General features: G+C 36.9%; 4 protein-coding genes across 4 annotated transcripts; 3 read left to right on the top strand and 1 right to left on the bottom strand.

Annotated features, from left to right (window-relative positions):
* Positions 1 to 1,748: 1,748 nt before the first annotated feature.
* Positions 1,749 to 3,355, top strand: BDCG_07800 (copper fist DNA binding domain-containing protein; the record flags this gene model as incomplete). Its single annotated transcript, XM_045423582.1, has 3 exons — positions 1,749 to 1,824; positions 1,925 to 2,086; positions 2,145 to 3,355. The coding sequence occupies 3 exons, from the start codon at positions 1,749 to 1,751 to the stop codon at positions 3,353 to 3,355; spliced, it is 1,449 nt and encodes a 482-aa protein (XP_045278955.1).
* A 1,114-nt stretch (positions 3,356 to 4,469) lies between these two features.
* Positions 4,470 to 5,539, top strand: BDCG_07799 (peroxisomal biogenesis factor; the record flags this gene model as incomplete). Its single annotated transcript, XM_045423581.1, has 3 exons — positions 4,470 to 4,536; positions 4,799 to 5,285; positions 5,377 to 5,539. The coding sequence occupies 3 exons, from the start codon at positions 4,470 to 4,472 to the stop codon at positions 5,537 to 5,539; spliced, it is 717 nt and encodes a 238-aa protein (XP_045278954.1).
* An 11,174-nt stretch (positions 5,540 to 16,713) lies between these two features.
* On the bottom strand, positions 16,714 to 17,731 carry BDCG_17640 (uncharacterized protein; the record flags this gene model as incomplete). Its single annotated transcript, XM_045426734.1, has 1 exon — positions 16,714 to 17,731. Exon 1 carries the CDS (start codon positions 17,641 to 17,643, stop codon positions 16,714 to 16,716), a length of 930 nt encoding a protein of 309 aa, XP_045282296.1. The 5' UTR covers positions 17,644 to 17,731.
* Positions 17,732 to 18,920: 1,189 nt separating this feature from the next.
* BDCG_07798 (uncharacterized protein) lies at positions 18,921 to 19,316 on the top strand (the record flags this gene model as incomplete). The annotated part of the gene is made up of 1 exon (XM_045423580.1): positions 18,921 to 19,316. The coding sequence occupies one exon, from the start codon at positions 18,921 to 18,923 to the stop codon at positions 19,314 to 19,316; it is 396 nt and encodes a 131-aa protein (XP_045278953.1).
* Between the last annotated feature and the right edge of the window lie 545 nt (positions 19,317 to 19,861).

Here is a 19,861-nt window from a genome sequence, read left to right as displayed (position 1 = left end):
GCATGGAAGTCTTCTGGAAGGAACCGTACGAGGAAATGATCCGCAGGGTGTGTGTGGAACGGGCTGCTTTGGGTCTAGCGCGGGATGGTTTACTAGCTGGTACAAGTTTGAAAAGGTATGCATACTAATCACAAGGTGCTCTGGATTCTTAGATGTATAAGTTGCGTGATTGTATGGCCGATCTGGTGGTTGGGGTCCAATTCGCTAGAGTTTAAAATCCCGGGTTCCTTTGGCGCAGAATCGATATTCAGTCGGGGGATGGTGTCCACCGGGATGCTGTCATGATTGCCAACAAGCTCAAAGAATATCTGTAACCAAACGGGCCGGTTCGATGGCCCGTCAGGACGTCAGTTTGAAAGCAAAGGAGGAAGAAAATCGATGCCCCATGAGTTTGCTACGCTACGGGCACACTAAAGTGTGATCTTGCTGTTTGAGCCATTTATGCGAGTGCCGAGGAGAAGAAAAACAGAACAGAAAGTGAAAAGAGAAGAAAAGAAAAAAGAATCGAAAGTGTATACGAAGTACAGAGCGAAAATAAGTCAAGCCCGGTTGATGAATAGGCAAAAGGCAGACAGACATTACACAGTAGATGAAAGACAAGAAACAGCTAACTAGAGCACGAGACGAAATAATAGAGTTCCGGACGTTGCATGAGAGATGACAATACTAGTCCGCATTACTAGCAGATACGGAGAGAAGTACATTACACATATACAATACTTGGGCTCCCTAACCCACGAGGGCGGATTGCATCTTCCTTGGCCTCAACCAACTATCATAACAACGGAAATATAAATAACTATATAACACTGCGATCACCCCCAGGGAAAAGAGGTTTGGAGCAATATAAAAGTAGGCTTGAGAGCGGACGAGCAGGATTCCTATTTCCAGAGTTATTTGTCGGTGAGTTGAATTGGTTTCTTTCCCTCATCTCCTTCTTGCTTTTACACTTCGTAAACGTATAACTACTCCGTACAGTACGTTTCCGCACTTGTTTTTGGCGCCGGGAATGGTTGTCAAGCGACTCTTCCAGGGCCAGAAAACAGAGTGCGTGTGTATAGCTCTGGGCCTAAGTTTGCAACTGCCTGTACACACGTCCCGTGTTCCCTGGTTTGCTCAGCTCCCAAACGCCACTCGCGCAAACCGGGCCGTGGAAGTTAAAATTTCCCTGGTGCGCCCACACCGCACCGCCTCCCGCCGCCTCACAACCTCAAATCTCCCCTCTTCAGCCCGCTTCAACCTCACCTCGAGCTCTTCTCCCACCTCGATTTTTATCCTCGATTTCCTCTTTGGGTTTTCTCGATTTTTCCACCTTTGATTAATTTTGCCTGATCCCGTTTGACATCTCTGCTCGACTGTTATCCCATCTACTCTCTTTTGTTGCAATTGCCGTACTCCGCTTCTTTTCGACTCATGTTCCTCTAATTATACCTATCTCGGTTGAACAGGACAAACCCAGAGAACCTACGTTCATTCGGACTACTCTCCAGCCCAACCAATAGATATTCTGTCGGCGTGCGCCATCATGAGTTGCGATCCTTCGAAGCCGTTGTTCGATTTATAGCGTTTTGAGCGTATCGTCCCCTTGGTTGTTCGGCGTGCCTCAGCTTCTCTGGACGCCCCCAGTTCAGCTTTACTCCAGGCGTGGCCCACACTCAACACACCCCATATATAAAGCGGACGGAAACGGAACTTCCTATTCACTGCTACCTCCACTCTTAAAGACGGAATACACATCTACCGTAATCATGTTGATCAACGGCGAGAAGTGGGCTTGCGATGCCTGTATCCGCGGGCATCGTGTGAGCAATTGCCAGCATGCAGGTATGTGCGAAGCCAGTTTTGTACTCTCCCTAGACCCCGTAACAATTTCCCTTTCAAGCACAGAACGCCCCAATCAACAGTTATTAACTAACGCCAATAGATCGACCCTTGAGCCACATCAATAAGAAAGGTCGCCCTGTTTCGCAGTGCCCTCACTGTCGAAGTTTGCGGAAGTCTCGCACCACTCACACCAAGTGCGAATGTGGTGAGAAAGGCCATACAAAAGCTGAATGTCCTGTCAAGGAGCCGGGTGACACTCAAGGTGAGCCAACATACGAATGACCTCCTCATTTTATTCTCTTAACTAACTTGCCAATCAGCTGGAATTCGAAAACCGTGTTGCTGCGGCCATGGCACTCGCTGCATATGTGCTGCCAAACGAGACTCCAGTCTTGAAACTGTTCCCGAGCTGGGCACTCCTCGTAACGGAGCAGCTTCCCATCTGAGCCAGAGACGCCCTCATATCGCAACTACAAAAACGGACGATGCGCTTCCAGGATTCCCGACCCGCCACAATAAGCATAAAGTAAATGGCACATCTAAACGAGGGGTCCCTTACTCAATTCCTAGGTCCAACACTGTTCATGTTTCATCAGGTCTGGCGCGGCGTTCGGTAGACCATCTTCTCTTGCCCGAAGCAAGCGTTGAACAAAATGGGACACCAGCCACGGATTCGATTACAGAGGGTGTTCACCCAGTCCGTCGCGTGAGGTCGGAGCACGGATCCCCTACTCATGAGCCTTTGTTTGGTATCGACGATATGAATAACGACATCCCCCATCTCGATATTTCCCTTGCTCCGTTTGATCCGACAAACCCAGCCTCTGGTTTATTTGACTTTCAAAATCAGCGTTTCGATCAATTCTATTCTCCTGAGTCGGAAGCATTTCCCGAGACACCCAATTTCAACGTCCCCCCAGTGGACTGGTCTACGTTTGGGCTGTCCTACAACCCCAACGAGCTTCACACTGCATTTAGCCAACCGCCCTCGTACACAAGCTTTGACAACAATAATTTCAGCCACTCTAATCTCGCGCATTCCTCTTCCGGAGAGATCTCAGAAGTCGAAGATTTCGGTTTCGCTGCCGGTGCAGGGATGTCCAATCCTGACAACCTTGACGTCCACAGCGTCAGTGATAGATCGGAGAATGGTGTGTACCGCCTCGGCTCGTCGTCGTATGTGGACTTCTCACAGTCTCAAGTGCTCTCGCCAAACGACCTACAATCAGTCGATATCGATGCCTTCCTCAAGGCTGGCGCTGCGCTCAGCCAGCCACCGCAACCCTTTGACATAGTCGCTTCTTCGGCAAGGACGGGACTAGATCCTTACCCGGCCTCACAGGGGTACTCTCCTGCAGATAACCAGTCCTTCACGACAACTGTGGGTAGTGATGGCCTGCTCGTCTCACAGGGCGGAGCGTTTTTGTCTGCGGGATCTAGCGATTTTCCGTGGGACCCGGCAACATATTCGATGACTACCTCTGCAAACCATGGCGATATCCCTCTACAGCAACAAGGCCAGTGGTTCTGATGTGGATTTTTTTCATTGTTCACCTCCTGTTTCAGATTTTTTAGATCCGTTGGTTTGCGTTCTTGATATCTATTCATATATGTGCACAGCCCCAATTTCATACCCCCGGGTTTGACCTTTTGCCTTTTCATTTTAACTTTTGCATTACCGATACCGAGCTCACGACGTTGATGACGCCTGGTGTTATAGTGTTGATTCCCAGGAGTTTCTGCAAATATCTATATATTGCCCCCTTCTGTTTCCGTTATCGCTTGCTTTTTCATGCGCAACTGATTTTCACGAATCTTTTTTGTCCTTATTCCATTTCTTTCAATTTTGTTTCTGATCGTTGTCTCCACCGTATAGAAATTCCTCAATCTTGCTTCCTCTTGCTTAGTAGACGGCGGACCCTTAGATCTTTTAGTGATACGTACGTGATGCTGACGGGATAGAACTTTTCGTGTTTGGATTTATCTACGTTATTCCATTATTTCTTATATATCCTTCCTAGCTCGTCGGATTTTTTTTCAGATTTTATTTCTTCTTTCATACTATTTTTTTTAGCCAAATTCTTTGCTGGATGAGATGACTTGGTTCTACCATTGCATTCGTTGAACATAAAACCAGACACATAGAATATATTCGCGCTGTATATACAACCATACCCCATCTCATTGTTGGTGTTTGATCCCTTTTCTAGTATTTTCATATTTTTCGTATTAATCTTGGAAGCGTTCATATATATATATATATGTACCTTATCAAAATCTTTTCTGTTCCTGGCCAGGCTACGTGACGTCATTTCCCCACACGCCCGCGGCACACCAAATGAACTCGGCAAAAGACCGCACCCGAGCCTGCTGACATCAGCCGCCCACCTTTCCATGCCGAGGTAACTGTCACGTGTGCCTGCTCCATTCTCGGCTTCCCGTCGCGAAAATTGGTGGAGAAAAGCGCCAACGACATCCAAACATCATTATCAGCGTCGCCAGTCGTCTTCTTGATTTCATCTCCTTTCCTACCTCCTATTCTTGTGCAGCATTCAATCAGTGCGGAGAGGTAACTTTTATTGGCCGATCGCAGCATTATATCTCTCCGATTCTCGCGCCTCAGTCTGACACTGGCCCAGCCCAGCATGGTTGTCACGGCCCTGGCTCACCACCCGACGGTGGCCCATTATCTCAGATTCGTTGCTACTACGGGTATGATTGGGTTTCGATAGATTCGTTGAGAGCACTGTCACTTTTGCCATTTGTTATTATCCCCTTATCAATTGGGGCAACTTGTCATGACCCATACACAGAGAGGGAGCAGGGGAGCTCGTTTAATCCGGACACTTTCCCCATCCTCTTCCTCAGGCTAGATAGATAACCCTCTATCGAGCCACTCATCTATATATGCAAAACTCCTCATGAAACAGAATAACAACATCACTAACCTCACCCTCCCAAACACTGCATACAGTCGGCCGCGACAAAATCCTGCGCACCCTCCAGTACTTTTCCCGCTTCTACGCATGGTACCTATACCGCACCAACAACCCGCAATCCTCCATTGCACCCTTCGAAGCCATCAAGAAGCAATTCGCCCTCACCCGCAAACTGCTCCGTTTCGGCAAGAACGTCGAGCACTTCAAGGCCGCCGCCGCCCTCCTCGACTCTCGCTCGTCAACAGCTCCGGCCGACCCCGTACTCAAATACCTCGGCATCGGCCGCCAGCTCGGCTATGCCATCTACCTCTCCTTCGACATGGTGTTGTACCTAGATGCTGCGGGGATGCGCAAGTTGGCTAATGCGAAGGCGATGCAGGCGCGCGCGCTGCGCGCGTGGATGGCCGGATTGGTGTGCAGCGCGCTTGCAGGGGCATATTCGTTGTGGATCTTGAAGGAGCGGGAGAAGGCTGTTAATAAGAAAGATGGCGAGAGCGTGGTTGAAGGGAAAAAGATTCAAAAGTTTGTTGCCCCACCTATATATATATATATCTGTATCATCTGGACGGATTTTGGCCCGTTTTTGCTAACGGTGGATTCGTGAATTGTACAGAGAACGCACCGCTGTCGTTACCCAGCTCGTCTCAGATTGCTGCGACCTCACCATCCCCAGCACTACGCTTGGCTACGTGAACCTGGATGATGGCATTATCGGCCTTGCCGGTACTGTCAGCTCCCTGATCGGTGTACGGGCTACCTGGAGGAAAACTGCATGAATGTAGCGAATTTTATTTCAGCTTCGCTGGGACATGTGGGCTGTGTTTTTGCGAGCCAGTTGACAAAATCAAGTACCCCAAGGATGGAGTTTCCTATGTTGCAGGTATACTCCTGGCGAGCATTTCCCGAGCCGTGATTGATGTATTCCTCTTCTCCTATCTTTTACTTTTACTTTGCCCGTTATATCCTCTTATGACCAGCTCTTGGTTCCGGCTATTTATTTAGTTTTCTATGTTTAGTTCAGTTTCTTTTTCTTTATATTCTCTATCCTCTTGTTTCTGCTTTCCAAGTCAAATAAATCTCCAATTTTGTTCAGCACCTTCATTTACTCTTTTGCATGTACATACTTTCTTCATTGTCATGTATGGTTCCATCTACCTTATATGATTTAGTTCATTTTGATTTTAAGGCCATGAGCTTCACTCACAGATCTAATCCTCTGCTGAGTATAGAGTCTCTCTCAGATATAGAGATTCTCTGAATATAGAGTTTCCCCATGTTGACCGCGATGAAGGCTACACAGCTTATTAGCTCTACGAGGCGCTTCAGGTAGAGCCTGCTACAGTCACATGGCATGAACGAGAAAGTTGTAACATACGTTATTGATCTTTTCATTCATTATTATTATAGGAACTTCTTAACCGTGCCATGCTTACTCACTCTCTGTAGTGAGTGCACCACAGTGTACAGAAAACCACACTGTAAAGAAAATATTTTGAATATAGTAATCTTCAAAAATTAATTAATAATCATCATCATATCTATCTATAATATAAAGATTATCTATATACTCATTAGAAGATGTAGAATTCACTATAAGTTAAGATTCTATAGAATTATCTTATTATGATTGAGTGGCTGTAGATTTTATAGATTTGATTTCAATTAATCAAAGAGTCTTATTGAATGTCTTTTTCATCTCATCTACTCTACAGATTATAATCTTGTGATTGATATTCTTAATAGTGAGAACTTCATCTATTTACACCTGTCTGTGAGAGAATTTTAAGATCTGATGTCTATTTACTTAATAATAATCTGCAAGTTCATTCTCATAGTGTATATTCAATTTCATCTGAATCATGCTATTCTTGAAGATCTTGTTCAACTGTCTTATCAAATCAGATATAAGAGTATTCTTCATATCTTTTAAAATCTTGACTGCTGTATTAATTTAATAATGTAGTTTTATAACTGTCTCTGAGAAGATTAATTATAAGAAGACAGTTAACAGTCAATCTGCAGATGACAGAATAAAGTGATTGTATATATTATTATCATTATTATATATGTTGAGATTCAGAGCATTATCAATGATAAGAGATCTTAATCAATTGAGAATTATATTGTAATTAACTGAATACATTCTACAGTTAGTAAAACCAGCTCTCACAGTATTAGATTTAAATACTTACCGTTAAATACTCTTCAGATTAATAAGAAATTATCTATCATTATACTGCTTATATTCATAGCAGACTGTGATGTGCTTTCGCTCTCTATTCAAGTCAATCTTCTATTCAACTCTAGCTTTCACTTTATCCCTTGCTATTTTCTGAAGCTTTTACTTCTATCTTCTTTCTCTGTTCTTTTTTTTATATATGATCACTTCTTCTATGAGAGCTTTTACTTCTTCTCTACAGAGTCTTCATTCTTTTCTTCATATGTAATCACTTCTTCTATGAGAGTGTTCATTTCTTCTCTACAGAGTCTCTGTTCTTTTCTTCATAGATGATCACTTCTTCTACAAGAGTTAATCTCTATAAAACAATCACTGTATATATAAGAGTGTATATTCATCTTCTATCTTTTAGAGAATCAGACAAGTTTTTACCCTTATATCTGACTCTACGTAGCGGCGTACGCTATACAGACAGTCTTATTAACTGTCTTTATATAATAATACTTATACTGCTGAAAAGATATATCATTAAGAGATTGTAAAATATAACTTATATAAGATAAGAATCTAAACTGAATAATCTTATAAAGATTACAGTATTGAATAAATTCTTCTATAAGATAAGAATCATGATTATTCATTAATAGCAGTTAATAACTACTTATTTAACACTTTTTTATTATCTTATTGAACTGCTTGATTCATTCAAATTCAATCTTATTATTTATAAGATTAGACTCAGATGCAGTGATAATATAATTATCAGATAAGTTAAAGTATGTATATCAATTCTCTAAATGAATCTTTAATTTTATTATAATTAATGAATTTAATACTATATCATCTGCACTGATATACTTCATCACTGTTATTAACTCACAGAAGTATAATAACTGTATAATAAAATTCATATCTCTAAAGATAGTTATAACTTACTATCTATATTCTTCTTCTTCTTGAAATTCAATCTCATCAAAGTTGTAGATATCACAGTGAAAAAATTGATATTAATTGAAGACAGCTTTATATCAATTAAATCAGTTAATAATGAAGCTTATATTCTTATAAGACACTTATTTTGAATTCATGAATTTTTGCTTGATTTATTTGTAATCTGATAGATGTTTAATGAATTAATATATTTATATCTTACTTACTGTAAAAGATGCAGTCTCTGAATCTGTATAATATTAATACTGTCTTAATATACAGTTCACAGCAGCTTCAATATGCTCAATGATTGTGGCGTGCTTCCGCCTTCTATTCAAGTCAATTCTCTATTCAACTCTAGCTTTCACTTCATCTCTTGCTGTTTTCTGAAGCTTTCACTTCTATCTTCTCTCTCTGCTCTTTTCTTCATATGTGATTGCTTCTTCTATAAGAGCTTTCACTTCTTCTCTACAGAGCCTTCATTCTTTTCTTTATATGCAATTACTTCTTCTATAAGAGTGTCTGCTTCTTCTCTACAGAGTCTCTGTTTTTCTCTTCATAGATGATCACTTCTTCTACAAGAGTTAATCTCTATAAAACAATCACTGTATATATAAGAGTATACACTCATTTTCTATCTTTTAGAGAGTTAGACAAGTTTTTATTCTTATATCTGACTCTACATAGCAGTGTACACTACAATTTAATAGCATGTCTTATTAAGAATCAAGTTCTTCTAGCCTCTTTAGCTTTCACTCTGCTCTTAATATACATAGCACTGATAATTGAATTAGGCTGTGAACACTGAGAATTGACTAGTCAGTAATCAGTCTAATTAGTTACTCTATCTTCTTTCAATACTGCAGCTAGTGATTAATCTAGCTTGTAATTATTTAACTGTTCTATCTTCTTCAGTACTGCAGCTAGTAATTGATCTGATCTGTAGTTGTTTAAATCTACTTCATTCAATACTACAGCTGATACTAGGTCTAGCTAATGATTATTTGAGTATCTTCTACTTCAAAATGCTATAGTACTAGTAATCAGTCTAGATTATGACTACAGTTATAATAAACTCATCTTCACACTCTTATACAACTTCATCAGCTCTGTCACAATAATGAAGCAGAATGAATGAATCACTTAGAGCAGCTCTTATCAGTCACTTTCTTTCACTGAATCAGATAAGTCTGTTAGCAGAATTGAATAACTCATCTGAGAATTCACTAATGAACCTGACTTGAGATGAACTTACTTACAAGCAATAACTGAAAAGCATGCTATTATAATTTCAGAAGTCTGATGAAACATAGACAGACAGTATGAGAGTGTCAAAAGTCAAGTGATATCATACAATCATATCAAAGCAGAAGGTATTCTTATGTATCAGTCAGGTATTATAATAATATAAAAACAGCTCTTAACTCTGCTCTAATAGTAAAATGAAAGAACATCATTGATCTCTGATTACAGGTCTTTCACACAGACATCACAAAGAATACTAATAAGAGAGATTTAATAGTCTCAAGCTTCTATGAATTTGACTGTTAGAATCACACTTCTTCTGATGAAGCAGTAATACTAGATATAATTAAGAAGTTAGAATAGCTAGAAGTCTGACTGACTCAATAAGAGAGTGAGCTCAATGAATATGAATATCAGCTTGATCAGTGAAAGAAGCAGTTGAATAAGTATACTACTTTCATTAATGAATATGTCAGCAAACTTCAAGAGAATCTCAAATAATTGACAGATGAAAGAAGTAGATTAACAGAAGTATGAAATAGCTTTCACACTGAGAATGTCACACTCACTGCTCAAAGACAGAAGCTGAACTGTTGTCAGCAGACAGATTATTCAGCTCAGATCAATAGAACAGATATCAGAGCTGACAATTTTCTCAATAAGTCTGCACAGTAATTAGATACCTTCTTTAAGAAAGACTTTAAATTATCTTCTAGAATCTGATGAATACTGACAATTTCACAGAGACTGTGCAGTGCTGAAGACAGAACACATCATCATAATCTAATAAAAGATAGGATTAATTTTCTCAGAGAAGTCAACACTGTATATTTTACTTATAACTCAGAGAGAAACTGAATGCACAGAGATCAGACACTTATTCATAATAATCTTTATCTTTCACTTGATAGTGAACTCTGTTCATTCACATGAAGTGATAATAGATCAGCAAGATTACAGACTAATGATATCATGCTATTTAATTCAGTGAAAATAAATATAATGATGTTTATCAGTTACTTGAAATTTATCATTATATAGAAGAGAGATGACGTGATTCTCTGCATATTCTCTCTATGTCTGAAGAGTCAGGCATTGAAATGACATAACAGTGTGTCTATTGAAATGAGAAAGAATATGAACATCTCTCTCTCTATCACTGTTAATGAGTTAAAACGCGAGTTTCAGCTATCAGAAGAAGAAGCTTGAATGAAAGCTCAGACTCTGTGTTTTTTCTTTAAGAAGTCAGATAAACTGTCTCTGATATTATACATCTTATAGAAGATTAACTTACTGTGAGCTGCTGCAATCTCTGATCTCATTATGATAAAGAGACTCTTGTGAGAGAATTTAGAGTTCAATCTTTTCTTAATCACACTGCTTATTCTCACTGAATAATTGAATAACTTTCAATAATAAATTAGAGACAATGAGTCAGCTGTCTGATGTGTCTGAACTGATTGAAAGACTTAATTCACTGACTACATGTGTAGTTTCAAATATTTTGAATAGAATAATGACTGCTGCTTATATCACATCTCTCTATTCAAGCAGACAGAAGCTACAAAGCTGTCTGTATCTATTACAGACATGACAGTAATTTCTCTGAGTGCTTTTATAATAAGTAAGTTATCAATTCAGTGTACAACAGAAGAAGAAAGACTGCTGATATCTGCAGCAGAGTGCTACATCTGCAGAGACTCTTATTACATTAATAACTGCTATAAAAAAGAGAAGAACTGTAAGAAATCCCGCTTCTCGCGGATTCTTTACCTCTATTTCTATCTCTCGTGTAACTAATAGGGCTAGCGGCCCTTGACTACACACAACTATATAGACTGAAGTTCACAAATACTATTCACAACTCAGCTTGAATACTATTATACATTTGATCTCTACATTTTATCTTTCTATCATGAATACTTCTAGTAGTTAATAGTATATATCACATCAAGCTGCAAACACCTGAATAATCACCTGTAAGCACTTATTCTTACATTTCAAGCTCAGTCAGTCAGCAACTGTCTGTTATAACTGAAAGAACTAGAAACTTGCATACTTCAATCTCTGCAAACTCTACTGCAGACACTCAGAAGCAGCTATCTGAATCATGAATAACTCTTATAAAAGAAGTCTCAGAGAACTTACTAATCACTCATGAGATATCATTCTCTGCATCTGTGACAAAGGAATTCTCTGAACTCATAAATAAATCAATCTCAGTGAAGAACATTCTTGAGCATCTTCTATGAAATCAAGCTATTTTTCTACAAGAAATACTTACTGTCTGTAAACACTCTCAAATTGAGTCCTTAGACATGATCTTCAGAGATACTTATAAACTGAAAAGAAACTTTCTTAAGCTATAATTACTTAAGATCACTTACTGAATCACAATCTATAAAAGCTTTTGCAAGTTTGTATTTGAAATTGACTTGTAAGCCTGGCTTTGTAATATGAAAGATGAAGAAGCTATTATCTATACAATGACAGACCTCTATTACACTGAAGTCAAGAACTGACTGAATTATCTAGAGAATGATCATGAGAGATTCTGATAGTCTGTTCTTAAGATCTATCTATTATTATTATTATTATTCTTCAATTATAGATGTATGCAGTCAGAGACTATGACATCTACCTGAGAATCTTTAGTTCTCAGGGTTTTTCCTATATCTATAGAGTCAACTTATTATACATTTATCAATTTCAAATATGCAAAATCAGAAAATTCCAGCCCAGAATACAAAAACTGTTTACAAATTGCAGTATTTCAACACCTTCTGATAGTTTGAAATCATTCAGAAATATTATGACAAAAGAAAAGAGAACATAGTCTTAAAGATAGACATATTAAATAGATAGAGAAAAGAACAGAAGGAAACAAGTACAGTAAAGAGAGATCATAACAAAACAAAATTATTAAAAGATAATATATAGCTGTTTTAACAGACTATATCTAGTCAATTTCCACCTCTTCATATTCAGATACTTCTGAATTCAGTCATTTTCTTGTAGCTGCTCTAGTTTCTGATAGAAAGTCTATTAAGTATTTAGTTCCTGTCTCAGTTGAGAATAAGAACCTTATATTTAATTGATTTAAATCATACTTCTTCTTTAATCTGACTCTGAGACTATTGTATAATGCACAATGCATTACAATATGCTCAGGATTTTCATTCACATTGCAGAATGAGCACTCTGTTGAATCAAATCTATCATCAAATCTTTGTATATAAGATTTGAAATAACCATGTCCTAGTTTCAGCTGAATTATAGATGAGAATATTTTCTTTTTACATTTAATTGAACAAGATTTCCACTTTGGTTTTGTCTCAAATCTTGAATAATGTATACTCTTCTTTTGTTTCTGCCAGCTTTCATTTCACTTGTTTAAACAAGATTCTTTTATCTTTCTCTTTATGAAAGACCAGGACACTGTTTTTTGAATAGATCTGCTTAATTCTGAACCCTTTTTTGCAGCTGAATCAGCCAATTCATTGCCATAAATATTCATATGAGCAGGAACCCAATGCAGATGAATTATCAGTTTTGATATTCTTCTCTTTTGAATTTTCAAAACAGAGTTTAAAATCAGTTCAAGATTCATTTGACCATTATGAATCTGACTATTTCTAAGTCTTTTTAAAGCAGCTTGACTATCAGAGAATATCCATGCCTCTTTCAAATCATTTCCTCTTTTATGAGATTTTATTTCAATGAGTTTGAAAGCTTTCACTATTGCAAATAGTTCAGCATCAAAGACTTCAGATTCACAGCCTAAATTCCAGAAATCTGAGATAAAATTAATATTATCTTCAGTATAAGCAATGCCTGCGCCTAATCTATTCAAATTCTCATTTTTTGAGCCATCTGAGTAGATCAGAATAGAGTCTTTTATATTAATTGTAGAGATCTTCTTCAAATGCTGTTCATATTCTCTCTCTTTAGATAGTTCACTTATTTGTAAGTCTATGAGAGATTCCAGCTTTTCTCTCCAGGGAGATATCTTCTCATGATCAATTTTCTCAACATTTAATGAAGAAAATTGATTCTTAATAAGTGAACATAGTCTATACAGTTGAGAGGGCATTTTCTTTAAAGTATTATTCTCATTCCAATCAAGAAATCTATTCCAATCCAGTTCATTTCCTGAGTTAACTGGTGGAAATGAAGAAGAGACTCTTTCTCTGATTATATGATTTGAGCTCATCTTCATGACTCTCAGAGCATAGTTCATACAGGCCTTTTCAAATCGAATAGCAGGAGGTGGAATTGAAGCTTCAATTTCCATTGCTTTAATAGGAGATGACTTGAATGCACTCAGAATTCTTCTCAAAGCTCTGTTTTGTAGACTTTGAAAGAGTTCAGTGAAGTTTCCTTGATTGTTCCACCAAACTTGAACTCCATAATCAGCTACTGAGGTAATACAGGCTATGTATAACTGTCTCATAGCCTGAAAGGATAGACCTCTCTCAGTATTTGATAGTCTGATTATACTATTCAGTAGTCTCTCTGCCTTGATGATTCTTTGTTGAATATGATATTTAAAATTCAGCTTGGAGTTTAACCATACTCCTAGCCATTTGACATTTAAACCGGGTTTAATCTCTTTATTCAAAAGAGTTAGACTTAGTTCTTTCTCATTAAACCTGGGAAAAAAGTGAATTAACTCAGTTTTATTCATATCAAATTGAATTAGATTGATATCTGCTCTAACAAAGATTTTCTTTGCTACTTTCTCAATCACTTCTAAGTTCTCTTTGATTGTCTTTGAACTGTAGAGTAGACCAATATCATCTACATAACTTGAAGATCTCACTATTTTCATCTCTCTATTCTTGAATAGATATGCAGTGTATATTGCAAATAAAACAGGTGAGATTGGAGATTCTTGTGATACTCCTATTTTTATCTCAGTTTTATCTTGTTTTCTTCCATCAAAGAATAGTTGTATAATTCTTTTAGACATGAAACAATTGACCCATTTTATTAGAGAAAGTGGCAGTTTTAACATCTTCAAAGTTTGAATCATCTTAGACTTTGACACATGATCAAATGCACCTTTTATATCAATAAAAACTGCAGTTGAGACCAGGCCTTCATACTTTGCTACTTGAACATCATGAACAACTGAGAGAACAGTATCAATTGCAGAACATTGTTTTCTACCTCCCATTTGTTCATTAAATAGAAGAGAATCACTAATAGAGCTTATAAAAGATAATCTAGTAGCTATTATCTTTTCTAGAATTTTTCCCAAACAGTTCAACAGAGATATTACTCTATATGACTTAGGAATTGAAGCCTTTCTATTAGGTTTTGCAAGGATTACTCCAGTAGCTTCTCTCCAGCATTCAGAATGATAACCATTTTTTAAGAGATTGAAAAAGAGCTCAAAATATTCATTCTTCAAGTAGGAATATGTGTTTTGAATAATTGAGTGATTAATTGAATCAGGCCCTGCAGCAGTTTTAATTGAACTTGAGAATATTGCTGACTCTAGTTCATCATATGTAAGCTCAGGCCATTCCCAGTTATTCTCATCAATATATTCATGAAATGACATATTCTCCTCTTCTAAATGTGATGATGAGTTTTGAAAGAGAATTCTCATAAAAGCTTGACATTTTTCCTCAAAAGAATTTGCTGTATATAATTCATTCTGAAATTCATATTCTAAGGTTGGAAGCTTTGCTACACTTCTTGTTTTAGTATAGTTGAAGGCTTTGAAAACTTCTTTTCCTTGTGCTTCTTCAAGAAATTTGTTCCAGCAATCTGTTTTGGCTTTTTTAATATCTGAAAAATATTCATTTTGAATAGCTTTGAACTCTTCATCAGATATTAAGTGATTCTTCCAATCTCTCTTAGCAGTGGCTAATTGCTTTCTTTTAGAAGTGATATTCTCATTTCATCAAGGTTTGGAATACTCAGAAGACTTTTTCTTTGAAATATTTTCTCCAATACTTGTTAGAAGAATAGATGTAATCAGCTTTGCTCTATTCTCAAGCATTTCATTTGATATATCTTGACTTTGATTTCAATAGAGCTCACTCTGCCTTTCAGATTTCAGCTGTTTTACTCTTTCTTCAACTGCTTTCCAATCAGCTTTTTCAAAGTTATACTGATTAGAGAGAAGAGGATTTTCACTTCTTTGTTTTTCACTCAGTTCAATATCAAATTGAATGATCTCATGACCCGATCCTGAGGTTTCATTTGAATCAATAAACCAGTTTATAAGTCTTTTTTCAATTAGATTTTGTGACATGAAAGTTAGATCTATAATAGATTTCTGTTTCATGCCTTTTCTAAAGAATGTTTGTTGATCAGACTTGTTAACTAAATCTATTGAATGCTCAAAAGTCCATTCAACCAGTTTATCTGCTCTTACTGCTCTTGTGCACTCTGAGTTCCATCAGGGATGATGTGCATTGAAGTCTCCTGCAATTATAGAGTTTTTTAAGGGAGTTATATTCAAGAATCCTCTATCAATTGTCCAGGTATTGTTGTTTTCTTTCAATGATTTTTTGTTATAGATATTTATAAGTTGAATAGTATCAAACTCATTATCTTTATCTATAATGTCACCCACTAGAATGTCAGAGTCAGATATGATATCAAATCTCAGATTAAATTGATATCTTGATCTTTTTCTTCCATAGATTGCTACTCTTGATTTTATCTCAGATTTTTCAGGAAGAAAGCAGTAATAGCTTGGATGAGAAATGATGTACTTTTGCTCAGTATCAAAATTTGATTCTTGAAGAAGTACAAAGTCAACTTTTTATTCAAATGCAATCTGAAGACAAGAATAAATGCAATTTGAGTTTCTATCCACATTATTTTGAATAAATGTGATTTTTGAAGAGTTTTTAAACTTTTTTTGTTGTTTTTGTTGTACATTCATACTAAAAGAGAGTGAAGATATAGTAAAATCTAATCACTATCACCAGATAGTAGATTATAACTATTTTGAAAAGCAGGAATCTCAACTGCTTGCATTCTATCTAGTTTATTATCAGAGTCATTTCTCAATTCTCTAATCTTAACAGGTGTTTGAGGATTCAAATTCTGTTTACATTTAGCTGGAGAATTAGAGTTTGAAGACCTAGATAGTTGAGAGTTTCTTCTTTTTGAGCTTGCAGTTGTGGATTTACTAGCTTGACTTTTCTCTTCAGTTTTAGATTCACTTTGAGCTTCATCTTTTCTCCAGTTCTTCTGAGTTCTTGGAGTAAATACACATTCTTTTGAGCTAGATGCATGTTTTTCTTTGCAATTGGAGCACTTAAGCAGAGTATATTGACATATTTCACCTCTTTTTGAGCATGTTTCACATTTATGCTCACTAGTTTTGTGATCTCTAGCACAGAATGCGCATTTTGAGTCTCTGAAACAAGAGATTGCAAAGTGTCCATATCTTTGACAGTTTGAACACTGTGTTTGAGCTTTGAGATTCATTCTTGAATCTTTGTATTCATGAACTCTCATTTTCAAACCTGCTACTCTTACTTCAGAGATTCTTGATTGTTCAAGTGTCTTTGTATATACTAGAACAGAGACATTTCTTCTGCTCTGTCTGAACTTAATTGAATTAAGTCATACAGGCTCTTTTCTCAGTTGAATAGAATTGTATTCTTCTAATTCATTTTTGAGAAGCAGCATTCCTTCCTCACAGTCAAAAATTTCAACTGGAATATCATGAAGAATGAATTTGTCCCACTTTTCATCTCTTTCAGATAGAATTGTTGTATTCAGTAGAGATTCTATTGCTGATTTCCAGAGATTCTCATTCTGAATGAGGAATTCTGCACTGAATTCAGGCATTGTAGTCAAAATAATAGAGTTTCCAAAGAAAGATGGCTCAATTGAAGCTATGACTGGTTTTTGAACTTCAATATCAGTCATTAACTGAGAAAAGAACTGCTGGTTAATTTCATTTCTAATTCTGAAAATGAGATTTGAGTTTAGCTTGTTTTTTTGCAAGCTCTCCTGATTTGAGACTTTGAGAATAAGTCTTCTATTTCTGGAGATTTGAAAGTTCTTCTCTTTTTGCATTTCTTTTTTTTCCTTTCTATGAACAGAGGTCTGAGAAATATTCTTCTCAGTTTTCTCAGAATTTTGAGCAGATTTTGAACTAGCAGGTTTAGAGACAGCAGATTCTGCTACTTGAGCATATGTTTTCTTCTGATTTGAAGAAGAAGATGAAGAAGTAGAAGATGAAAAAGAGTCAGTGACTGTACTGGAAGATTTCAATGTTTTTTGAATTGTGTTTGAAATTCCAAGTTTGAACTTGATCACTTCTTGTAGTTGTCTAGCCTGAGTATGAAGAATTAACAGAACTTCTTCATTCTCCTCACTCAGACACTGTTTTCCAAGAATTTTGCTTGCTTTTTCCAGTTCCTGTATTTCGAGAACTTGTTGTTTCTCTATTTCTTCCTTCTTTCTTCTCTTTAGAATTTCAATCTCAGGAATGGCATCTGGGAAAACATCTTTTTCCACATCAACTGAGTGTACTCTTGAACTCATTTTACTCACTGAATGAAAAGTTGGTCAGACTGTTTCAATTGAGAGATTTATCAGTATATTTTCAAATGAAAAGTTGGTCAGACTGTTTCAGTTGAGAGATTTATTAGTCTTTTTTCAATTGAAAAGTTGGTCAGACTGTTTCAAAAGAAGAATGAAAGACTTTTGTGTATAAAACACCTGATTTTTTTCACACTAGTTCAGTAACTAGGTTAGATTTTTGAAGAGAATCTAATAAACTAAAAGTGATTTTTAAGATAAATCAATAAAATCTTTACAAACTCTTTCTTGGGATACAGTGAGGAAAAGTATGATATCAATTGATAATAAATCAGATGATATGACAGTTTTTGAGAGAAAAACTGACAAAAAATAAGTCAATTTTTTGCAGAGAAATTGATTAAAACTATTCAATTTTATTCTAAATTATTCAATTCTCCTCACACAACAAGTGTGCAACTCAAATCAGTCAATAAAAAGTGTAAAAGAGAATTAAGTATTAATGAAAGCTCTTCAGCCACTGAAAAAGTAATTCTTACTTAAAAGAATATGAAATTATGACAGAAAATAACTCTGTTTTTAATTCTTTGTAAGAATATTGTGTAAAACCCAGAGAAAAACACCTTACTTTTTCAAGAGAAGTAAAAAACTATTTCTAAGATCTTTTTTTTTTTTGCATTAACTGCTGCAGAAGAATGAGATAGAAACTGCTAAGATATGCACTACTGTATACTCTCTACCAAGACTTTCCCTCTTCAGAGTCTTGATATTATAGAGAATATAAGTCTGTTTCTATATGATAATGTAAATATTGCCAGCAGGATGTAGAGGAACTGGTTATTTATATCTCAAAATAGAAGACTTTGTCAATGATTATATCAATATAGAGTTAATTCTCAAATTCAATAGAAACCTAGTGTTGCTGTTCTCAATCCCTTGCAGAATCTATTGAATATTGAGGTATTAAAACTAGATTTAATATATCTCACTGTGCAGGGATCAAAGGCTCAGTCAGACCTTGAGGTATACTGATTTTATAGTTGTTGATGTGCTGTTGACTCGTTGTCCACTGGTTATGTATTGAATGCTGTTGCCGAGGTATCTTTTTGTATCGTTCTGCTGGGGATGGGCCAGATTGAGAGGGGTAGTACCAGGGTGAGACTTGGTGTTGAAGTCTAGATACACAGGCGACGGACCGTGGAGGTTGCACTTCAGAAGAGTCTGTTGATTATGTGCTTGATATTATCGCCGAGGTATCTTTTTGTATTTTTCTGCCGGGGATGGGCCAGATTGGGAAGGGCGGTACGAGGGTGAGACTTGGCGTTGGTGTTTTGGAACATCAAAGATGGACAGGGTTTTCGCGGAGGTCGCTCCTCGGATATCTCCACAACTACAGGTCGGGGATCTTCCAAAATCGAGAAGATTGGTGCATATGGCTAGGTCACTTCACCTTACAATTTGTATGGCACTCTGGCCCGGGGTTGTGGTGTGGTAGCGGTGAACGGGGGATAATCCCACACAGGAGCTTCGAACAACGTCCGGTTCACGTTTGGCTGGATAACTCCACCACCACACAGGGTATGCGGTCGGCGATGGGGTCAGAATGCTCGTATGATCGAGGGCTTTTCGATGGATCTATCGGCGGGTTCTTATTCGAAGATCTATCTAGAGAATAAGTTAAGAGACTCTGCAAGCTGAACAGAGAACATCTGAGCTGTAATTATCAATATTAGAAAAAGAGATGAGAAATCTGATGAAGACTACTTACAGTGCTTCATGAAATTGTGATATGAATTGAGATCTGTGAAAACAGAGCCCTGAAATAAGATCTGAATAATGATATTTATAAAGAGACTGAATAAAGACATGCAGAACAAGCTCATTGAGTAAGACTCTGAGTTCTTAACTCTGAAGAAACTGATGACTCTCATTCATCACTTACAGATCACTGTGAGAGTCACAGACTTATAGAGAGTGAATCATCAATCAGCTCTGTGAGAGCCAGAATAACAGAGAACAGATTTGTTAGAAAAAGATGATAAGATACAGAGAGATTTATATCTGACTACTGAGTAGAGAGAGAGAGTCTCATAAGCTTCTGTGAACAGAGTGTATAACAGAGAGACTAAGAAAAAGAGACTCTACTTTATCTGTTTTAAATCAGAACATCTTCATACAAACTGTCTGAACAAATTAAAATAGAAATTTAAGAAGTCACAGA

Source organism: Blastomyces dermatitidis (genome assembly GCF_000003525.1).
Source record: "Blastomyces dermatitidis ER-3 genomic scaffold supercont1.9, whole genome shotgun sequence".
NCBI lineage: Eukaryota > Fungi > Ascomycota > Eurotiomycetes > Onygenales > Ajellomycetaceae > Blastomyces > Blastomyces dermatitidis.
This window is presented reverse-complemented; position numbering and strand designations above follow the sequence as displayed.